At 33.2% G+C, this 23,280-nt stretch overlaps 1 protein-coding gene across 1 annotated transcript in view; it reads right to left on the minus strand.

Moving 5' to 3' along the window:
- The window catches only part of LOC126744650 (mediator of RNA polymerase II transcription subunit 16), a 64,011-nt gene extending 41,849 nt beyond the window's left edge, over positions 1-22,162 (minus strand). The window contains exons 1-7 of the mRNA XM_050452160.1: positions 21,842-22,162; positions 9,803-9,946; positions 9,527-9,725; positions 9,217-9,466; positions 8,132-8,284; positions 7,884-8,077; positions 7,441-7,809 (exon numbers count right to left, since the gene is read on the minus strand). Coding sequence (XP_050308117.1) covers positions 7,441-7,809; positions 7,884-8,077; positions 8,132-8,284; positions 9,217-9,466; positions 9,527-9,725; positions 9,803-9,946; positions 21,842-21,915 — 1,383 coding nt within the window. The 5' untranslated portion in view covers positions 21,916-22,162. The remainder of the gene's footprint in view (positions 1-7,440; positions 7,810-7,883; positions 8,078-8,131; positions 8,285-9,216; positions 9,467-9,526; positions 9,726-9,802; positions 9,947-21,841) is intronic.
- Positions 22,163-23,280: the final 1,118 nt, after the last annotated feature.

Below are 23,280 nucleotides of genomic sequence, written 5' to 3' on the forward strand. Positions count from 1 at the left end.
CAAACATACAAGTTAAAAAATTAAAACGGTATTTTTACTAAATCCGGCACTGCGCATATGGGCTAATTCTTAGCTGATTTTAATAATAAAAGTTGAAATAAATCTATGTCCTAGCCAACCTAACTTCTGATATACAGGGTGTTAAATTTTATTTATTTATTTAAAGGAAAACATCCATAATAATGGAAATAATAAAATAAGTAATAATATAATGCAAATCGGCTATGTCTAATTTTTCGAACAATATTTAATAGATGATGCTTTTGCGTGGCAATTATGAAAGAATTTGAAAGCATTCGATCTGAATTTGTACTAGTTGCCACAGGTTTGCCTCAGGCTCTCTTCTGATTCTCAAATATACTTCATCATTCATCACAATTTTTACATAGAATCTTAAAAACTGGACAGCCCTCATACCTTGCAGCGTTATTTAAACCACTTTTACACCAGCATCATACAAGATTTGTTAATAAATACAGGGTACCTCACTCAACATCGCACTGCAGCTTTTCAGAATCTTTTACATACATAGGCAATAAATTGTGGAATGATTTACCAGAAGAAGTCAAGGAATTTACTTATAAAAGATTCCTAAAATACGCTAATCAATTTCTTATTAATAAGCAAAAATAACCTACATGTCTTCCAAATCATGCGTGCTGTTGTCAGATTTTCCCACTAAGATAACCTGTTAAATTCATATATTCACTGTTAGCTTCCGTTGTTTGTCTCGCGCACGCCTTTCTCCCTTTTTTCTGCCATTTGCGATTCCATTAGAAATATTATTGACTTATTTATATATAATTTAGGTTACACAGGGGTACCGCGCACAAATACACATGATTTGTGTATTTTGTGTTATTTCTGGTATTGTTTGGCCACTTGGTCGCGCTGTACTCCTTTTTGTCCTTGGGTTATAATATATTTGTAAAATTGTTTGTGTGTAATTTGTATATGTGTATATTGGGCAATTAAAAAAATTTGAAATTTGAAGTCAAAAAGTTTACACAACGAATGAGATAATGAGTATCTACACTGTCTCGCGAGAATATTGAGATTACCGAAATTTAAAATATTATAGAAATCGGACAAAACTTTTTTAATATCGCTATTGACAAAAATAATATCCCTATCCACTTAAAACAAACAATCATTTAAACCCTGATAGTTTCCATTATTAAAGTCAAACTAAATTCCTTATAAGAAGTGAGCTTGTCATTACATTTCCCATTCTAAAGTGACAACTATAGGAGGTCTGGTGGATAAAGATATGGTAATAAGGTGGAAAAGTGGATCCGGAGATTTAAAATATTTCAGCAAAAAAATTGTTGTTCCAAGTTAGTATCTGTCTTCTTGATGATGGATCTTTGTATGTGACTTTTAACAAATATCAATGTCATATCCTCTGTTCTTTGGTGAAATTTGCCCATTTCTATAAGCATAAAATACATTATAATTACCAACACTGCTAAGTTTCTCAGGAAATATGTCATCATATCCGTAATGACCACAATATCAAAAATCATAATAACATAAATTATTTAGATTTCTTTTTTGACAGTGGGTGTAATAAAAAAATATTAATTATAGAGCTATTTTTATCATTAATTATTAATTATAATTTTTTGTTCACATTTCTCATTGATTCCTTTATTATAAAATGGGACAGCTAGACTTTCATCCAGAACTATGGCTATACAGCCGCGCAGAATTTAGTAAGGTTTCTTATCAACGTAATATTCTTATTAATAGTATTAAGGAGGCTTTTGAGATTTCGCAAGGAGCTAAGTCAAATAAAGAAATAAAGGACTTTATGGTATTTTAAAATCTAGGTATGAGGATGTTTCGGAAGATTTTTCGAAATTTCGCGATCTGCATAACCAAATAATTAGTGTTGTGTCTGTGCTGAGGGGCGAAGAGTTTAAGACCCAAGATGCTATTAAACCAGAAACGTCTCCTTCATTTTATGGATTTAAATCAAGTTATTTTGAGTTAATTCCTAATAGTACTTGTAATTCTAGTACAAGGCCATCATCATAAAAGTTCAGATGTTTGCCTAAATTGGAACTTAAACCCTTGTGGAGATTTTAAAGAATGGAGTACATTTTTGATATGGACTATAGTTCCATTCATAGCAATTATTTTGCAATATAGCATTGCAATTCATAGCAATATATTTTGAGTAATTTAGATAAATAGCCTTTGTCGTTAATTCGTACTTAAATTGACCTCTGATAATTATGGTGTAACTTAAAATACTTAGTTAAAAAATATCAAAATCATAGATTACTGCCCTTGTTTGTCCTTCAGCGACACAATAAAGTATATGCAGTGCATTTTTTTATCTCGGGTCATAGGGTCTTACGCTTAATATTTTCAACCCCATGTCAGAACCTGTTCTATTTAATCGATAGGATTGAAACTTGGAACAAGTGAAGTTTAAGTTAACAGACTTTAAAAAATCCCATTATTTTGCAAAAAAATTTGCGAGAAACCTATTTAAAATACGTTTTTCTGATGAAAAAGTTTGCTTTTTCTGCACCTCGTAACCTTCATTACCTTTTAAACTTCAAAGCAGGTAGACAAATATCTGACAGTGACACAAAATAATTTCCTCAAAATCTCAAAAATATATTTTCAAAAATCAACAATAAACAAATAAAACCTTTCAAATAAATTTCTTCAAAGTGACCTCCAAATTGAGCCAAACAAAAGCCCAGACAGTTGTAGAAATGTCTTTTAACATTTAGGAGCTGCCGGGGAGTAATGGTACGCGAAGCCTCGATAATTCTATTACGAAGTTCTTCGATATTGTTGGGTCTGCCTCTAACAATATCAAACACTTTCGATCGGGGCTTCGCGCCGTCCATTTAGATGGCCCAAAACGTCCAATCCAGCGTCCTGGGAACGTGGCATTCAAAAACTCGGTAACAGTCGCTGCACTATGAGCGGGGGCTTCATCATGTTGAAAAATTATCCTGCCATTTGAACAGCGTTTCCTAATGCGGGAATCACCTGCACCTGAAGTAATTCTAAATATTTTGAGGTATTCAGGCCACCCTCTATGAAAAATGGTCCAATTATTCGATCTCCAAGAATTCCTGCCCACACGTTAAGTTTCTGTCTTGTTTGGGTATGCGTTTCCTGGATGACGTGAGGATTTTCTCGCGCCCATATTCGAATATTTTGTTTGTTGACTGTACCATTTGTACAGAAAGTACTTTCGTCTGAAAATAGTATTTTGTTTGTAATTGTGGGGTCGTTGTTAACTGTTCACAAAACTTCATTCTAAGAAAATAATCATTAGGCAAGAGTTCTTGAACATTTATAACTTTAAAAGATTTGTATTTTTCTTTTCTGATTGCCTTATAGCAACTACTCCTACTTTTTCCGGTAACTTCAGCAAACTGAGTAGACTATTTGTTGGATTTTCTTCAACGGCCAAGCATACCTCCATTTTAAATTCTTCGTCTACTACAATTTCGGTTCTTTTTCGTTTTAAGTGAGAACTAGCGATGCATCCAATCGTAATAAATTTTTCATGAAACCGTTATACAGTTGATCTAGACGGGACGGGACGGTTAGGATAAGACACGGCAAAATTATCTACCACTTCTTGCGCCGACATTCCTCTAATGTAGTTTGAAACAATCTCATTACGTTCCTCCGTAGTGTAAATCGACATTTTAAAGAGTTTTTGAATAATTTCAATGGAGCAATTTAAAAATTATTTTGTGTCACTGTCAGATATTTGTCTGCTTTGAAGTGTAAAGGTAATGAAGGTTACGAGGTGCAGAAAAAGCAAACTTTTTCATCAGAAAAACGTATTTTAAATAGGTTTCTCGCAAATTTTTTTGCAAAATAATGGGATTTTTTAAAGTCTGTTAACTTAAACTTCACTTGTTCCAAGTTTCAATCCTATCGATTAAATAGAACAGTCTCTGACATGGGGTTGAAAATATTACACGTAAAACCCTATGACCGGAGATAAAAAAATGCACTGTATAATGTAATGCTTTAGTATCCAGATGCTGATGTGCGAGATGAAGTTGGAATCCAAAGCGGCAACAGAGAAACTGTTTCCTTCCTTAATGGAAGAAGCTGCTAAAGAACAAAGGCAAAAAAACAGAATTTAGAAAATTGTATTAACTCCTTGGGCCAGATTGAAAAGAGTGCTTAAATTTATAAAAGTATTTAGTATCCTCACTGTAGTTTTAGGATCCAGTATACTTACAATGTAGTGTTTTATATACAATTTTTAGTTTTTAGCATAAGCATTTATTTTTGTTAATTTTCATCTAATCTCTCCTAATATGCACAATAACTAAATATGAGGCAAACAAATTAATAAATATTACATTCGTAAAGTATGTTTTTTTTATAAGTAAAACTTGTGTCTTTTACACGCATAAGATATAGACGGCTAGATGATTTTTAATGTAAAAGTTTATTTTAAAAAATATACTTCCACTTTTCTGACTACATAATTACTTTTTATCAAAAGAAGTTGGTACTAAATATAGAGATGGGGGTTTTCATGAGTATATTATTATAATAATATATCATAATATGTATTAATTAAAAAAACAATAATAAAGGACATTGAATATGGCAGCCAAAATCCCCATTGATAATCACCACCAAGTAAAAAAGGAAATATATAAAATTTGAAGACACACCAAAACATTTTACCCTTTTGTATATAATATTTAATGTCTTAATCCACAGAATAAATGGGCCTAAGTGATTCGTACCACCTATTCTCTCATCACTTGTTATAACACCCACTGAGGGCGCTAAGAACTAAACTTATTAAACTTCAATTTTTGGTTAAACTCATTTTACGTACTTAAATCTTATATTTAAATTAAATATTATCTTGCTATCAACTATCCTGAATTTCTAACTTAATAAAACTAAACCCAAAAATCCCGGAATAATAAAGTTTTAAATACAAATAAATTTTAAGGCCGGACCTGTGCAACTTTTCACGCTTGAGTGGCTGTGGCTGAGGTCAGGCGTCTAACAAAATAGTAAGTGGGCGGATGAAGACAAGTTTTACGATTCAAATGTATAAATTCTTTTAAAAAATGCTTAAAACATTTATTTATTTAATGAAATGATAAATATCGCTTAGAATATTACTTAATGACTGTTTCCACATAAAATTTTGTGATTTAAACATGCATATCATGTGACAATACAAGCAACACCGGCACACGGACTATTCGCGGCACATCAGAGATTCTAATAGATCTCTGAACTGAACTATACATAGGCTTTATTCGCGGGAAAATAGATTGTTTAAGAATCCAATTTTGTTGAATTCTATAAGGAATATATGAAAAATTATCTTGAGGCTGGTCAATTATATGTCACCTATCATTGGAATAGCAAAACATTACAATCCTCACTATTTAATGATCAAAGAGGATTCCATTTCAACTAGATTGAGGGTGATTTTTGATGCATGCATGAAATCGCTTAACGATACTCTTTATGCTGGGCCGAAACTGCACTCGGACATTGGGAGTGTTTTAATTAACTTTAAGCTGTATAAAGTTTGCTTTATAGCCGATATTCGACAAATGTTCTTACAAATACCTTTACGAGAACAGGACAAATATTTTCAAACGATTCTTTGGAGGTCCAACAGATCCTGTCCAGGATTTTTGTTTGAATACGATTTCATTTGGTGTTAGAAGCTCACCATATTTGGCAAATAGAACAATTAGACAATTGGCCTTAAATGAAAAGGAGTCTTTTTCGAGTTGGTATCTAAACTGCTCTTAAATGATATGTACTTGGACGATGTTCTTGCTGGTGGCGATACCATGGCAGCTCGTCACATAAAATATGAGTTTTCTGAATTGCTGAAGTTACGTGGTTTCCACTTGCGTAAATAGACAAGTAATTGTCAAGAACTTTTGGGAGGACATGCCATTGGAGCACCAGCAGCCCATTTCATTTGACAGTCAAGAGCCATTCAATAAAAATTCTTGGATTGTATTGGTTACCAAGATATGACTATTTCTTCTTTATAAGTCTTTATTCTCTCTTTATAAGTCTTCTAATGGCATTTTACAAAGACCTGCGTTTAAATGTCTTTTGCCTAGTTTTGACAGTACGAAACAGTAACTGAATTATTCAAGTATATTTTGTTTTGTTCTATTCAACTTTTTTATTTTATTTTTTTTAATTAGCTATAGTTATTAGCATTATTCCTTTTGTTTGGTTAAAATAAGTGGGTTATCTTAAGGCCGGCGGTATGTTTAATACTTGCTTTAAAAAAACTTTATTATCATTAAATGTATAATACGGTAGATTATGTGTATTTATATTTGGAAATAGTGTTAATGCGATTTGATGCTAATCTTTGTCATTTTTGTCCGGTCTAGTACGCACTGCTGCAGGCTATTATTGGTACCAAAAAAACACTAAACCGCTGATAGAATGTGGGTCCGACAGTTAAAAATTATAAATTGTCGACCTTGCAACGAGAGATAACGTTTTTGACCATAAAAAGATAAATGTGTGCTTTGTAAAAGTTAAGGTCTAAGTTTTCCTAGTTTTTGATCGCAATCGTATCGTAAAGATTTGTGCTAATTCCAAACGAACCAAATATTGGAAATCGTCGGAAACGGTAGAAACAAAATGATATATATACTCGTAGTTATCACTATCCTCCTAATTTTTAGTTTTAATGTCAGTTAATACTCTCTTAAATTGGTTTGTTTTCAAGAGTCTCTTCTAAATCAATTCTATAATCTGAAGCAGATAATTTTCTACTAACTTTTAACATCAGTTTAACAAAAGCCTGATCAGTACAGAAAATATCTTTAATAACCTACAAGACCCTGTCTTTTTCTGACCTAACTTACAAACATTTCAACTTTATCAAGGCCAGTAGGGGTAACGTTCATCATTTTAAAGACTCAAAATTGCACAAGCTTTTTGTAATATCATCTCAACTCTGGTTTTATCTCGTGCATCTCGTTAATCAACTGTGCTGTATGCCCAACTCGATAAAATCCTGCTTTTTTCTGATTTTTAGCGCTTTTAGTTCCTTTTTCACAATCTCAATTTCCTGTTTCAGTTGCGCCACTTCACTTAAAATGGTTGGACCACTTTAAAATGCTACTCTGCATCACGCACAGATATTATGGTTCGTTTTTGAATGATAGCAGCCCTTAATTCTAAAGCACTCAGCCCGTGCATGCCTCATTTTTTAATATAAACAAATGTGTGTTTTTTTAAATATAAGATATTTCTATATGATGATTTTATATATATGATAATATGAAGATTTCTATATCTAAATATATGAAATATAATAGTTTTTGATGTGGAATTTTTTTTAAATTTAACAAGTTATAACTCAATGTCTGTTAAACGCTTTTTTGAATATGGTATGTCTATAGACTAGGGCAAATTACTTACCTCTAATACTGTAGTACAATATGGTACACTTAACGTTGAGCTGTCTATTTGTGGTGGCAACTTAAAGAGATGTAGATTATCGTCGGTATCCATAATAAGCAACACATTCCCCAGCCAAGACAAATCGATACTGGCAATTTTCGTTGTTAATTTAGGAAATTTATTAAGAGGCTCATCATGATACCGTGGTACCACCAAAGAAGTGCTTGCTATAGGTTTAAGAGTATCTCGGTATAAGCAGTGAACGGTATTATCTGAGAAAGTCACTACAATATATCCGCTCGATACGTTGTTAATTAGGCTTAATTTGCTGATTTCTAATGCTGTTACTTTACTGCTATATTGAAAATGGCATTGGTATTGCCAAAGCTGAAACAACAAATTTAATTTGGAAAAGTGATTTTATGTGTCAATGTAATTTTGACTGAAAAAATCACACTAACCACTGTATTATAAAACTGTGGCGATTCAGCATTTCCAAACGACTTATGTACTGGAAGTGCTTTTTCTCGCAGTTCCCACACCTGCAAACAACTCTGGTTTTCGCTATTGGCGGCCACTACAAGTGAATCAGCATCCTCGCGCATTATCCACTTTATGTGGCTTATATGACAATTTTTGTCTTTTACTACTTGCTCTAAAAATTAGTCTGTATTATTACGGATAATATTTTAAGTCAAACTCGTAGTACTTAAAGCTTCCTTAGGCGCCTCAAACAAAAAGAAACTAAGTAACGATTGGCTGGTGATCACGCATTTTTCTTCGACCTTCTTAACTGAAACGGTATAACATTGAACGGGCATTGATGGGTCTCCACTACTAACGGCAATAAGAAAATGGCCATCTAAAAAAATAATAGTTTAATATATTATTGTTTTAAATAAATTAAACAAAATCAGACAAAAAGGAAACTGAAAAAATGTACCAGGATTTTACTAAGAATAGCTGTATTTTGCAAAATAATAGTCGTATAGCCTTCGTAAAAAATAATTGTCGTCAAAGAGGTCAGAGGAGAAATTGCTGGAAATTATTAAGTTCCTAGACCCGCTACTAGAGAAAAAACTTAAATATAGTGGAAGATTAGTCTGACGAATAAACGCTAGGTCTTGCTGTATTACAACTTAACAAAAATGACGCGTCTTTCTTTTTTAATCTTAAATGTTTTTTTATTTATTTAAAAATGCAAGTATATATATAAAAAAAAGAAGTATATTAGTTTAGGCCAGTTTAGGGTAATACAAAATTTTTCTATTAGAGCTAAAATTTTGAATGAATGATATCCAGAAAAAATTTCTGGATCTAAATGAATAGTAAGTAACCAAAAAATTGGTGCTTTCAACCACTTTATAACGTTCACCTATATAGAAATATTTTCATATTAAAAATGTATATTTAGTACGGTTTTAAAGCCTGATAAACTTAGTGCTAGTATTTTCCACATAAAACTATTTATCAACTTAATTTTTTTATATATTTGATAAATAGCCTGACAAAATGAAAAAACAAATCTAAAATTAAAAATAAGTAATCTATCGAATGAGAAAAAATCAAAAGTTAAAAGCTTATATGAAAAATAATAGGAAGGGTATTCTAAGAAAATATAATTCTTAGGTAATTCTTATTATGTCACTCCTGTATATTGCTGTGAAAAGTGTAATTAATAAGAATATAATAACTAATATGCTAGTTAACCTCTACATAATTTACCTTAATGTCTTCAATATAAGTTATAAATAATATTTATTACCTTATTCTAAATTTGAAATAATTACTTACTTTTTCCATAACAAATATCAGCAGTTTTAACAAAAATTCTAGTAGGACCAAGACTTTCTGTGGCCATGACCATGGGAGTTTGACTGGTTGCTTGTGGCAACAAAACTGCGGCCAACATCCCTGTTGTAGTCAATAAAAGTGCCCCATTTGCTGGACGACCACCAAACTGTTTTACTGAAGATGCGAATTTTATGTGGGAAAATTTGTCGAAGTAACAGGTGCTATCTTTTTTGTCTGTATTCAAGCATATCTAAATTGGAATAATTAAGACCACTGCATATTAATTATAACTGTAAAATATATTATTTACCTTTTTTCCAGGATGAAAAAAGGCTGCAGACAAAATATGTTCTCCTTCTAGGGGCACTTCCAAATGTAAGTGCCACTCGTTTAAAAGATGATCTTGTGTGGTATATATTCTAACAAAGCCATTTTCATCACCAATTAATAACAATTTCCCAGTGAAGTCCCACTGAAGTACAGTCACCGGTGAAGAGTTACAAAGGACTCTAAATAAATATTATAATTATATTCTTAACTTTTTTTAAATAATTAAATCTAACTTTATAATTATCATTTTCCTTACCTGTGAATTTGCCAAGGATTATTCAAATCAGCAACATACACATTTGAACTGAAGAACAAAGAATTATTATCTTCAATGTTGCTCTGTGTGGTAAATGCAATAACATTAGTACAAGAGATTGCACATATTATTGATTTTTCAGCTCTGAAAAATAGTTTTCATTTAATTTCATTTCAATAAAGTTTTCATACTTTATTATTGTTACGGATTTCCCGTGGGTTCAATAAATAAGCACACTTGAACACTAAAATTTTATTCACTATTTCACTTACAGTCAGTTACTATTTCTAATCCCTTATTGATCGTTAAGCGTACTCAAATCACAACTATAAACTTAAAATTTACATTGAATCAGGTCCCAATATAAACCCAATAAGATTCTTCTACTAATTTCTAGAATCTTAACAAAATCTTCTTTAAGTACCAATATAAACAAATATAAATCCATTAGAGAAATCCACATATAACTTAAGGCTATCTAAATAATTTATATTTGCCTTAGCGCTGCCCTGGACTCTATAGACGACATCATTAATCCTCTTTACTACCGCATATGGACCTTCCCAGGCTGGCATCAACTTTGGTGATTTCTCTTTCTTTCTTTGAGGATTTCAAAGCCATACTTTGTCACCTTGCTGAAATGCTTAACTCTTTGCTTTAAGGTCGTATCGGATCTTCATCCAAGTGGTTGCAATTCTTAGTCATTCTCTGACCAATTTGTGGACATCGTGTAGTTTCATTTTTACATCGTCCACATAGTCCTCCACTGTGACTTACTTTGCTTGAGGTGCCAAACACAAAGTCTCCTGATATACGAAATTCTCTCCCGAAAACAGCAAAACCTTGTCTAGTGTTAACGCAGTCGTATCATGAACTGCAGACCTGTAGGCCAGCAAAAACATTGGCAAGTAGGGATCCTAATCCATTTGATATTCATCCACCACCTTATAAAGATGTTCTTCGATTGTCTTGTTGAATCTCTCCACCATACCAACGGATTGCGGATGTAAGGCTGTTGTCCGTGTTTTGTCAATCTTAAGCAGGTCACAAAGTTTCTGAAACAGGTTAGATTCGAAATTCTGTCCCGTGTCTTGACTAGCTGCACATGTCGAACATTTTCGGCACCATGATTTTACATCTTCAAAGTAGTTAACCCAGTAGAACTGTTCCGGATTTTATCCAGTGTTATTTACTTCCAAATGAACAATCCTTCAACAAACCTTCGGTAGTATGTGCAGAGTTCAACAAAACTTCTTAACTCATGTTTATCACAAGGTTGTAGCCAGTCCTTTATGCTTTTAACTTTTCCCGGTTCAGCTTGTATTCCTTCTGACGATACCAGATGACTAAGAAAATTTAATTTCTGTTGAAAGAGGGATCACTTCTTTGGGTTCAATTTAAGCAGCGCCTTTTGTGGTGATTTTCGAGGTGTTCAGCAAAAAAAAAGTTTTTCGCATTACGAGAACACTATCAAGGTAAACAAGCATGTCTTAGATCGAAGGCCTTGTAGTACAAATTTCATTAACCCCTCGAACATAGCGGAAGGATTACACAGACCAAATGGCATTATATTAAAATGATAGAGGGCTTTTCCAGTAGAAAACGCAGTTTTCTCCTCGTCTTCTTCCTGAATGCTCACTTGCCAATATCGACTTTTTGGATGAAAACCAGCTTGAACCAGCAAGAGTCGAAAGGATCCTCAATTCTAGGAAGTGGCTAACTATCTTTCTTGCTGACGTCATTAAGTTTTCTATAGGCCACACAGAATCTAGTTGATAAATCCTTTTTCACCACTAAGACGACTGGAAAAGACCATGAATAAGGGACTCTTGCCTGCTGGTGTTTAGTAACAAGTAATCTTCTAAGTGAGCTGACGGATTGGTTGTGTATTTACAGTATTTATTTTACGCCTAACTACTCCAGTTCTTCCAATTTTATCATTAGGCATAGATCTCGCTGTGTGTGCTTGGTGATAAATTGTTTGACCTTGCTCAATTCGTCCAGAGAATGATGTTTCAAATCCTTTGCGAAGCTGTACGGATTCGAGTTTCTTGCTCAAAGAAGTCGCGCAATTTCCAATCTTCCAAAAATGATCTTCTCTGTTTCTGCCTCTGTTTTGTCAACATTCAAGGGGTGGAAGGGTTGCTATTCTGTTGAATCCCGCTGTTGAGCACACTGACATTTCGGAAGTTTTGAGGTTGTCGGAGGAAAAAATATGAAGTAATGTTTTTTCTATGCTTTTCACTTAAATCTTTATATAGTAATTGTTTATAGATCTCCCTCAGGTGACACTCGCGCTTTCTTCACACAGCGTGCGAGAGCTATTGGTGGTATGGAATTTGACAAAAGGATAATAATAGCTGGGGATTTTGTTTGTTTGTATTATTTTGTTTGGAAGTAAAATTTGGTACACCTCAAAATGAAGCCATCTCTGTTCTGAACTTGTTGGAATCTTATGGCATTGAGGCCATGCTGCTTGCTGAGACACACGGTAATAACTGTCTTGATAATATATTCATAATTTTTTTACAGCTCATATATATGAATAAGTGTGCATGATAACAATCTATTTGATCATAATTACATCCACTTTTGGTTTTGGTACTCATTTAGGCAAGCCAGGTTTACTGTACAGGAGCGATTTTTGATGAAACCAAACTGATTAGGTGCTATGTCTAATTTGACATGGGCATATATTCTATTATAAAGAACTATTTCAAAAAATGTTGAGAAATTACATAAGATCGATATAGCTCTGTAATTTTGAATGTCGTTCTTCGGTCCCTTTTTGAGTATCGGGGATATTCTTGCAGTCTTTCATTTATCGGGAAATACTGTTGAAGATATAATTAAATATTTGCGCAATAGGCCCTAACAAAACGCAAATACAATCTTTAACAAGACTTGGTTCTCCATCGGTAGCATAGGTCGACTTACTTTTTAGTTCATTAGAGGCGGTGACAATTTTATCTTCCAAAAAAACTATAAGAGCAATTTAGAGAGTTGTTAATAGTCTGACTCGATTCAATACCAACAAAATACTAGATGGGTCCGACTCAATATATACACTTTGAAAGAAAGTTCCAAATGCATTAACAATTTGCTGTGGATCTTTTATTGTACGATCTTGAAACAGCATTACTCCGGGAATACGTTAAATTCCTTTCTTATTCTGCACATAGTTCCAAAAATCGGAGAAGTCTACATTAATTCGATTTTCGGCTGTTCGAGAAAATTCTAAAAAAGCAATCCTAATTTGTTCTTTAATATTGCTTCCAACTATTTTAAACTGATTTTCATAATAATGAGTTCTATATTTCTTAAGTTTTTTCCGAATTAAATTCTTTAGTTTGATATTTATAATATCAGAATTAAACCAGACTGGAAATTTATATTTTTTAACGATTTTAAGCGGAACTGCTCTATGAAATATTTCATTAAGTGTACTGTGAAAGCTGTCGCAAAATACATTAGGATCTAAAGAGGCAAACACCTCGGTCCAGTCAGCAGCTTCAATTAAGCTATATAACATGAAGAACATAAGAACTAAAGACATTGGGGTACCACAAGGATCTGTCACAGGTCCCTTACTATACTTGATTTATATCAATAATCTTCCCTACATCAAGGTAAAAGAACAGTATGTCCGTTACGTTATGTCAGGGAGCCCCAAGGGGAGGCTCTTGCGAGTGGAGTGCGGGATGAACAGTCGAAAGCTAAAAACTGGTTTCAAAAAAATAGCCTTGCCTTAAATAAATCCAAGACTGGATATCTTCTCTTCACCCTAAGGGAAGCTAAAGATTGTGTTCTGCCAATTGGTACATCATTCTTGGGGGTCCAGACGGATATTGGACTCAAGTGGGAGACACATGTTGAAGGTTTGACTAATAAGCTAAACGGGGTCGTAGCGCACAGTCGCGCATTTCGCTCTGCAGCGAAGGGCGATACGAATTGTTAGTGGTTTAGATTATAGAGATGATCGTAGGCAAATTCATAGAGTTAAAAATTCTAATACTTCCTAACGTGTTTATTTTAGAAAATCTAAACTCGCTCCAGCGAACGGCTTGCTGTTCCACTGTGTAGGCTTGAGAGGTGTTGAAGCAGCCCAAGATATTGGGGCGTAAAATATTACAACAAACTTCCAAATACCCTGAAAGCTTTGACTGGCAGTGTGTTCAAGAGCAGGATTCAACAAGTACTCTTAAGAAATCCCTTATATGATCACATGCAGTGCCTCGCAGAAAATATCTCTTTCAGTGGTGACTGAGTGCACAGGGAAGCAGATTACAAGTAGAATTAGTATTACTAACTTAACTTTTATCTTGGAAAATTTATGTGTTAGCTTGGAGGTTTGCTATCGCTCCCCAAATTCTAATACACTCAACTTTTTAACTGATTTAAGCCATTACCTTGAAAATAAAAAAAAATGTGATGTAGCCTTATTTTTAGGGGACATAAACTTGAATATTTTAAATGATGGTGACAATATGGTCAATCAATATGTATCACTTTTAAATAGCCATGGCTTTTTTTCATTATATGAGGATGTTACAAGACCTGATTCACAAACTTGTATAGATCATGTATTTCTCAAAACTAAAATTAAAGAAAATATACTTAAATTTAATCCATATATAGTAAATCACGATATAACAGATCACTTGCCTATATTAATAAATATTGTTTTAAATAAAAATAAAACAGAAAACTCTAAAATAAATGACATAACAATTAGAAACATAAATTATCAAAAATTTATTGAATTGGCCAAAAACAGAAACTGGAATGAAATATCTACACAAAACGACCCTAACTTAGCCTTGAATCTTTTGGTAAAAAATATATCTGAAATAATAAATCAGTCATACTATGAAAGAGTGTTAAACACAAGAGTTAAAAAAATTAAACCTTGGATATCGCAAGGTATAATTATTTCAATCAAAACTAGAGACAAATTAAAACAAAAATTAAGGAAAAATCCTACACCAGAAAAAATCTTTGAATATAAACAGTACAGAAATAAACTGAATAATCTGATCAAAACTACAAAAAATGATTACTACAAAAATAAAATTCAGGAAAATAGTAATAACATAAAAAAATATACAATTTTATAAATGAGGCTGTAAATGAAGATGGGAGTGAAGGTAAAAAGGAAATAAAAATGATTAGGGCGCAAAATGGTGATCAAATAATAAATCCTATAGAGATCGCTAATCATTTTAACAAGCATTTCATGAATGTTGGTTTAAACCTATCAAAAAGCATTAATACTCCCCCTCACCCCTTCACAATAAACAGGACATTCCCAAATTCCATGTATTTGAAACCCGTTACTCAGAATGAGATAATTAAATATATAAATTCTTTAAAAAATAATGGCTCACCTGGTAAAGATGGAATTTCTGCAAAAATCTTAAAACTGCTCCATATGCACATTTTACCACCACTTGTACATATTATAAACTTAATTTTTAAAACTGGTGTAGTGCCAAGTCATTTTAAAGTATCTGTGGTGAGTCCAGTTTTTAAGTCCGGAAGTAAGGAATTGATGGATAATTATAGACCAATAAGTGTCATCTCTAACCTGGGAAAAGTCTTCGAAAAATGCTTTAAGGATAGACTGTTATGTTATTTTGACCAAAACAATGTACTATCAAAAAATCAATTTGGTTTTACTCGAGGAGTCAGTACAATAGATGCTATATATGAGCTTGTTAGTGATATAACTAAAAGTATGGACAAAAATAAAAAGTGCCTTGCGGTGTTTCTCGACCTAACAAAAGCATTTGATACAGTGTCACACCAAATATTATTACAAACATTAGAAAAATATGGTATCAGAGGCAAAGTATTACAACTTTTACAGAGTTATCTATCAAACAGAATGCAATACACCAAGATAAAAAATAACCTTAGCGATCCTGATATCATTAAAATTGGAATACCGCAGGGCACTGTACTAGGACCGCTACTTTTCAATGTTTATATAAATGCAGTGAATGATATAAAAACTCCTGGCAAAGTAATATCCTATGCAGATGATACAGGAATTATATTTATTGGAGACACATGGCAAGAGGCAAAAGTTAAGTTTCAAGAAGGTCTATCATTAATCAAAAATTTTTTTTCGACACCTTTAAATTGTCACTAAATCCAAAAAAATCTAAATATATAGCATTTTCCATAAACAGTTCAAATAGACCAAACTTTCAAAATATTATTGTAAACAATATTAATGAACCAATTGCACAGGTAAACTCTATAAAATATTTGGGAGTCCATATAGACAAACATCTAAAATGGGATATACACATTGATTATTTAACAAAAAAGATAAAGGCACTCTTACATAAATTTTATTTATTAAGGGAAATTTTGTGCAGAAAACTCATTGTGTTGATCTATAAAGCTCTCATGGAACCCCTATTAAGGTATGGGATATTGATTTAGGGTAGGGCATATGAAAACAGTCTAAAAAATCTTAAAACAATACAAAACTCAATAGTAAAGATAATGTTAAAGAGACCTAGGTTATTTTCAACAAAGCAATTATATAATTCTGAAATACAAGATTTGAAAACTCTTTTTATAACAACCTGTTGCTCTTATGTTCATAAATTCTATGGTAAACAAAGTATAATAAACCATAGACACCAAACCCGAGCTAATAAACACCAGCAAATTGTACTACCTTATATGATTCGAGATTTTGGTCAACATTCGGCAGTATTTTTAGCTCCAAAATTTTATAACCTTCTCCCAGAAAAAGTCAAACAACAGAAATACTTCAAAAAGTTTAATGAGCATGCCCTAAGTTATATATTAGGAAACAAAAGAAAATTTTGTTGATTGATCATATGTGCTTGTATCAATATTCTGCTTTTCACCAAACTTTTTATTTTCTTACTTGATAGCAATCACAACATAAATACATAAGGGAAAAAGAAAAAAATCTCAGTATGGACATTTATTCAATTATTTATTTTGTTTCAAATATTATAGGTTTTAGGTACCAAAGACTAGAAAATTCTGTAAAATACTACATAATACCTTTGTAGGTAAAATGTATATGTGTATATAGTATATGAATCTTTTTTTTTTCTCTTTTTCTCATTTTTATTGTCTGGTTTTTGATTTTTGTTATGTAGTTTTGGGTAAACTTATTTAAAATGTTAAATATTGTGAACTAATTTATATAACGGCTAGTCTGCTAAGAGTAACAACATAGATAGTAACTCTGACTGATTTTTTTGACTTGTGTAAACCTTTTTGGTATTTAACATGAATAAATGATTTGGTCACCACCTACTGAAGAGAATCTGCTGCCACAACCCTTATAACAGCTGCCCCTTCACTTGCAATGAACAAAATAAAATCTTCCAAACCGAATCTAAGAATATTTAGCCTGTTGTCAAATGAGAATCCGTGGTGTCCCCAAATAAACTCATCTTTTATATCATCAATACCTATTAGCCATCAATACCTTATTTTGAGACCTCCTAGGCGGATATGGACTTTCATCTCCCCAGTAACGTTCACCGAGTCTCCAGTCACCGTGCGCAGCATCAATCTCGGAGATAAGGGCTCAATCTTTAGTCCACATGCTATGTATCTACTTGACCTTATTAGAGACACCTCTGCTCCCATCTCAACCATAAAGGTAACTGGTCTTTCATTAAGGTCCCCTTCGATGGTCCGGCTTTCGGCAGATTTTTCCAGGCTTCTGATGGAGATAATTCCGGGGCCTTTATTTTCACAAACTAACAGCCGCGCCTTAGTGCTGACTGTATTTAGTTTTCCCGAGTGGTTCGCGAGGCTCCTTGATCTCTGGATTGACTTGAAAGTCACATTTCACTGGACTCGAAAGTCACGTTTTATGTGTCCAATCCGTCCACATCGATAGCACTGAAAACCTTGACAGCAAAGAGGTTGCTCGATTTCTTTGTTCAATTCCTGCCTTATGATCTCTGTTTTGTCATAAGTTACAGATTTGGTAGACCATCACTGGCCTCTCAATCCTTACTCTCCTAAACGGAAACAGTACTCACGTTTGGCCTGGCTTACTGTCTTACTGGTGAGACGCTGGTAGTGTCTGGAGCAACTCAAAGGCCAATCCCCGAAGAGCTCCCACCAAAGCAGTTGCTTTATCTTCATTATCACAGCTGCTTCAAATTGTTGCTTGTACATTGCCAAGAAATCACGAGACAGTTTTACCACTAACGATTAGTTTTAGTTAATGGTAAAAGTTTCTAGTGATTTGAGTATCACAGCAAAGGTTCCAACCATAGGACTATTGCCTAAGAAGTCAGGCCGTCAAACGTTGGAGGCTTTTTATTCTGGGAAATGCTATGCTCAATTCGATGGTTGCCTTTTGATCAGGGTAATTTTGGACTGTAAGTTGTTTACACTGTCCCTTGTGCTCTCCATCTCTTTCCTATTTTGTGTTGCTCTTCCCGAATTTCTCTTATTTCATTTTTTCTTTCTGCCCATAAAAGCAGCTTGTATTAATTTCTGGAATCTTTTCTTTTGTTCATGCTTCTTTACTTATCTAGGCGCCGCCTCACTTTCTCCTCTTGTTTTTCCTGTTGCCGTCGCTCTTCCGCTTTTTAGTTTTCCTGTCGTCGTTCTTCTTCCACTTGTTTTTCCTGTCAACGCTACGTTTCGCTCTTTTATTTATTTATTTATTTATTTATTTACGGAATCCATTTACAAAAGTGTTACATAGCATACCCATACAAACATATATATTCAGATACAAAACTATCTATAAATCAATGAAAGGTGTAGATGAGTTAATTAATTAAAGCCCCTATGAAATAGTATTCTTTAACTGCCCCTTAAAAGATGTAATCCTAGAGTCAAAAAAGCTTATCTGTCCTGATAGACCATCAGCACTTTGAGCCATTCGTGTAATTGGCTCATTAATACCATAATTGGTACGGTGGAATGGGACTGAAAATATTTCTGATTGTCTATTCAATCTGGAAGGCACCCTAAGTTTAAGAAGAGACAATAACTCGGGACAATCTATAGTGTAGCATTTAAAACCTTATGCACAAAACATAAGTCGAGTAATGTTCTTCGTGACTCTAATAATCATAATCAAAATCATAATCATAATTTTTATTGATGCCAGTAATATAAATTTTACACAAGTCAAAAAATACATAGGTAAAGTCAAATCAGACTACTTAACAGTACTAACACTAAGAACATTAAATTAAAATTCGACTATAACTAAAACAATAAATGATGTTATAAAAATACAGTAAAATCACCTTAAAATATGTGGTTAAAAAACTCCTCTAATGAATAAAAAGCATTCACTAATAAAACTTTTTTGATTTTTGTTTTAAAACTGTTTCGAGGTAAGTATTTTATTTCAGAGGGAAGAGCATTAAATAATTTTATTCCCCAAAAGCCCGGTCCATCCCGACACCTTTCCAGACGGCAGTAAGGAGGTACAAAGTCAGTTCTATGGCGAGTATTATAGCCATGTATATCTTGGTGAGTAGTAAAAAACTGAGTATTACGTTTAACATACAGACGGTTTTCCAAAATGTACACTGAGGGCAGGGTGAGAATGCCAAGTTGTTTAAAGGCTGCCTTGCAGTCCTCCCTATATGCAAGACCAGCTAGTACCCTTATCACCCTTCTGTGTATACCGAACACACGTTTGGTATCAGATGCATGATATAATGTGGGTAAGTTCAGGTTATCCCTGACCCACTGCTAGTAATACTCCTGTCTCCTATAACCACATCTAAAAGCAGCCACCCTTAAAAATTTATTTTGAGTTTTTTCAATCTGCTCAATGTGGGAGTTATATGATGGGGACCACACAATTGAGCCATACTCCAAGATGGGCTTAACAAGAGAGCAATAAAGGAATCTAAAAGTAAACAAAGACAAGTCAGTTGTAGACCATTGGATAAAACCCAGCATTTTATTGCCCTAGCAGTCACCTGATTGATGTGACTTTTAAAAGACAACCTGGAGTCAATAAATATTCCTAAGTCAGAAACCTCTGTTTTGACACCAATTGCTACATTATTTATTTTATAAAGAAAAGCAATAGGGTTTCTTTGCTTAGAAAGAGTAATCTTATGGCACTTATTGATATTAAGGGACATTCAAGTGGCACCAATCAAAGAACAAATTAAGGTCTTTTTGCAGGAGCACAGCATTGGAAAGGGATGTGATAGGCCTAAATAGCTTTACATCATCAGCAAACATTAGCACACAACAATTTTCAAGTTTCCAAACTAAATCAATCAAAAAGAGGCAAAACAAAACAGGGCCTGAATGAGAGCCATGTGGCACCCCAGATGGCACCAAAATTTCAGAGGAACATGTACCTCCAAGATTAACAATCTGGGTTCTACCTCTGATAAATCCCAAGATCCACTGAAGAAGAGGTCCCACTTCTTCCTTCTGTTGTTTTTCCTGTTGTCATTACTCTTTCATTTTATCCATAAATTCAGGCTTGAATTTATTTATTTGTTCTATCTTGGCACTTTTCCTTTTCATATTTACCATGAAAATTAAAAAATTTGTTTCCATGATCCTCTTATTTGTGTTGCAAACTACCCTTTTTTTATCCCTTTTCTGACACCAATTGTAATGGATTTCCAGTAGGTTCTATAATTAGCACACTTGAACACTAAACACTTAACTTTTATTCATTACTTCACACACAATCACTTACTGTTTCTAATCAGTTATTGACTATTTAGCATATTAAAATCAAAACTATAAACATAACATCAAATCGGGTCCCTTTATATACCCAATAATATTCTTTTAATAATTTTTAGAATTTTAACAGAATGTTCTTTAAGTACAAATATAAATGAAAATAAACAAGTTAGAATAATCCGGCCAATAGTAAGGCAACTTTGTGACAATAATAATAATTGCTATTCCTTAATATGGTTTGATTGACTGGATCTCTTCGATAATTTTCTGGCTTATGTTTGTGTGCCCAAAATTTTCTCAGAATGACCCCCTTAGGTCCCAAATATCAGATCTCAGAGTCATGTTTACAATCAAAATAAATTCTTATTTTAGAAGAGGTATTCTCAGCTTTGATAGGCAAACTTCCAACCTTAAGACCTTAAGACTCAACCCAAATTTCAGGCCATTGTTTTTGAATATGTCTCTATAAAGTGCTAAAGTCTTTATCTCCTCAGAAATTTGCTTTTCCTATAACAAAGTTGTTATTTTTCTTTATGTTCTTTTTTGCTGCTTCTTAACTGATTCCTTATTTCCATCCACTGAGTGATGATATATAATATTTCCTACACTTCTTGTCTTCATCGGAAGAGCAGGTGGCATTGTCACATTGACACAAACATCCATTACACAACAGGACATTACCATGTCCTTGTTGCTATCCAAGACAATTTGGACATGAATTGTTTGAAACTTATGTTAAGATTTTTAAGAAACTTATTTTCCAGTTTTTATGTGAACCTCTGATATTGAGATAGGCAATACTTTTATTTATGCGAATGCGAGGCAACTTTGCTAGTTTATATTGACACAATAATTTGTTTTTGCAAATATTATCAAAAAGTGTTTCCTTCATAACTATTATATTTAAAAATCACAGGTGCAAAAGTGGTAAACCAAAAACTAGCTGAAAGACACTTTTATGCTTGACCTCATTCATTTATTCATAGTACATTAATTTTAGTTCGTAAACCACCAATATTTACTTGTAATCAAATGCTTTTTAATTTCCTATTTGTCCAGTACACATTGAGGCAAACACAATATGGGAAACAATATTTTTAAATTTGATTGCTTTAGTTTTCTTCACTCCCTTCTTTCCTTTCACTAAGCTCAACTATACTTTTTCTTTATACAATCCATCTGCATTACAGTAAATTAATTTTTTATTTGAAAAGCATGATTATAATATATATATATATATATTAATATAGCAGAAGCTTTATTTACAACCTTCAGAATATCTTCACAGTTCTGTGAAAACAACCTTCTATGAGGAATCCAAGTCTTAAAAACTCTTACCTGCTGAAAATCTGTACTTTAGATGCATTTAAGGTTTTAACAGATCTCTTGGTTACAGAAAATATGTGATCCATTTTTCCTTTAAGGATAAACTTCCCTTTGAAACTGTCTATATAGATCTCTATATTTCACTGCAACTCTAGGAGTTCATAAACAATAAAACTTTGAATGTTTTAATTTGGGTGAAACAACAAAAAACTAGAAGTGCAAAGCCTTCTAGTAGAGCAAGCCATAGATTAATAGATAGTACACTACTGGATTAATATACTATTGAAGCAAGCAATGCAATCCACTAAAAAAAATTTTAAAAATACATAGACCGAATTTTTAACAACAGCCGTGATATGTCACTCACTGCCAGCTGTCATCGTGTCTGTCAACTAATAAGGCGCATCCAAGCAATCGACGCAAACGGTTCACCAACTGGTTGCAACTCGTTTGAGAGCAATTTATAGGAGACGATTTTTTTACTGTCAATCACAATCTAAAAATAAAGCTTTTGAAAATTATAAATATAAATAATGATAACAACAATATATATCACCGAAATAGATACAAAACAAATAAATTATTTACAAAAGTATTGCCAAAGCGAAGACAAACAAATGGCACTCATCAGTGCAATATTATTTTATAGCGAAATCTATTTGGGAAAAAATGTAGCACGAGTGCGGAACTAGGGCAAAATTCACGAACCATTGGTGTAATTAGTGCAGGTTTGTGTAATCCATTGGAGCACCAAGGTGGCACTTTTTAAGCACTGGGTGAACTCCCTGAGTGCCCCCAGTTCCGCACGAGCTATGGGAGGTCATGCGGCTCTAGTTCCTATCTCGTCAGTAGAAAACATGGCGGCTACTATTTAGGAAATTTGATAAATAATTGCATATAAGCAAAACTAAATTTTAAGGGAAGGTAACGTAAAACATAACATCAACTAACAACAGCCAATTTTGGAATTCTTCCGTCAAGGCTAAATCCAAAAACTATTGGCAATGCAACAATGCGGTTTTTTACTTGAACCGAACCAGGGTCGGTGCCGCTCTAGTGCCACAATTTTTATCCAATGGATTTCGTTATTAGATCTTCAAAAACCCATGTTGAGCTCAGTTTAGATATTCTTTAATTTAACACGCGTCCCTGCACCAATTAATGAACAATAAAAATAAATGCCCAAATAATTTAGATATAAAAATCGACAATTCTTGAGACAAGGTTCAAGTTAAAATGACCTGGCTATTCGGTTTTTAAGTTCACAACTCAAATATATCACATTATTGCGGCGTAAACATTTCCACCCACCAAAACCATTTTTTTCTTTTTAGAACAAAAAAAATAAAAGTAATAGCGTTGATTGAATATTTGGGAAGATGCGCAATCCCGTATTTTAAAATGTACCCGGTCGACTTTCGATTGCCGTTCATTTTCGTTCACCGTATGGT

This window comes from Anthonomus grandis, chromosome 14 (genome assembly GCF_022605725.1).
Source record: "Anthonomus grandis grandis chromosome 14, icAntGran1.3, whole genome shotgun sequence".
Classification (NCBI taxonomy): Eukaryota; Metazoa; Arthropoda; class Insecta; order Coleoptera; family Curculionidae; genus Anthonomus; species Anthonomus grandis.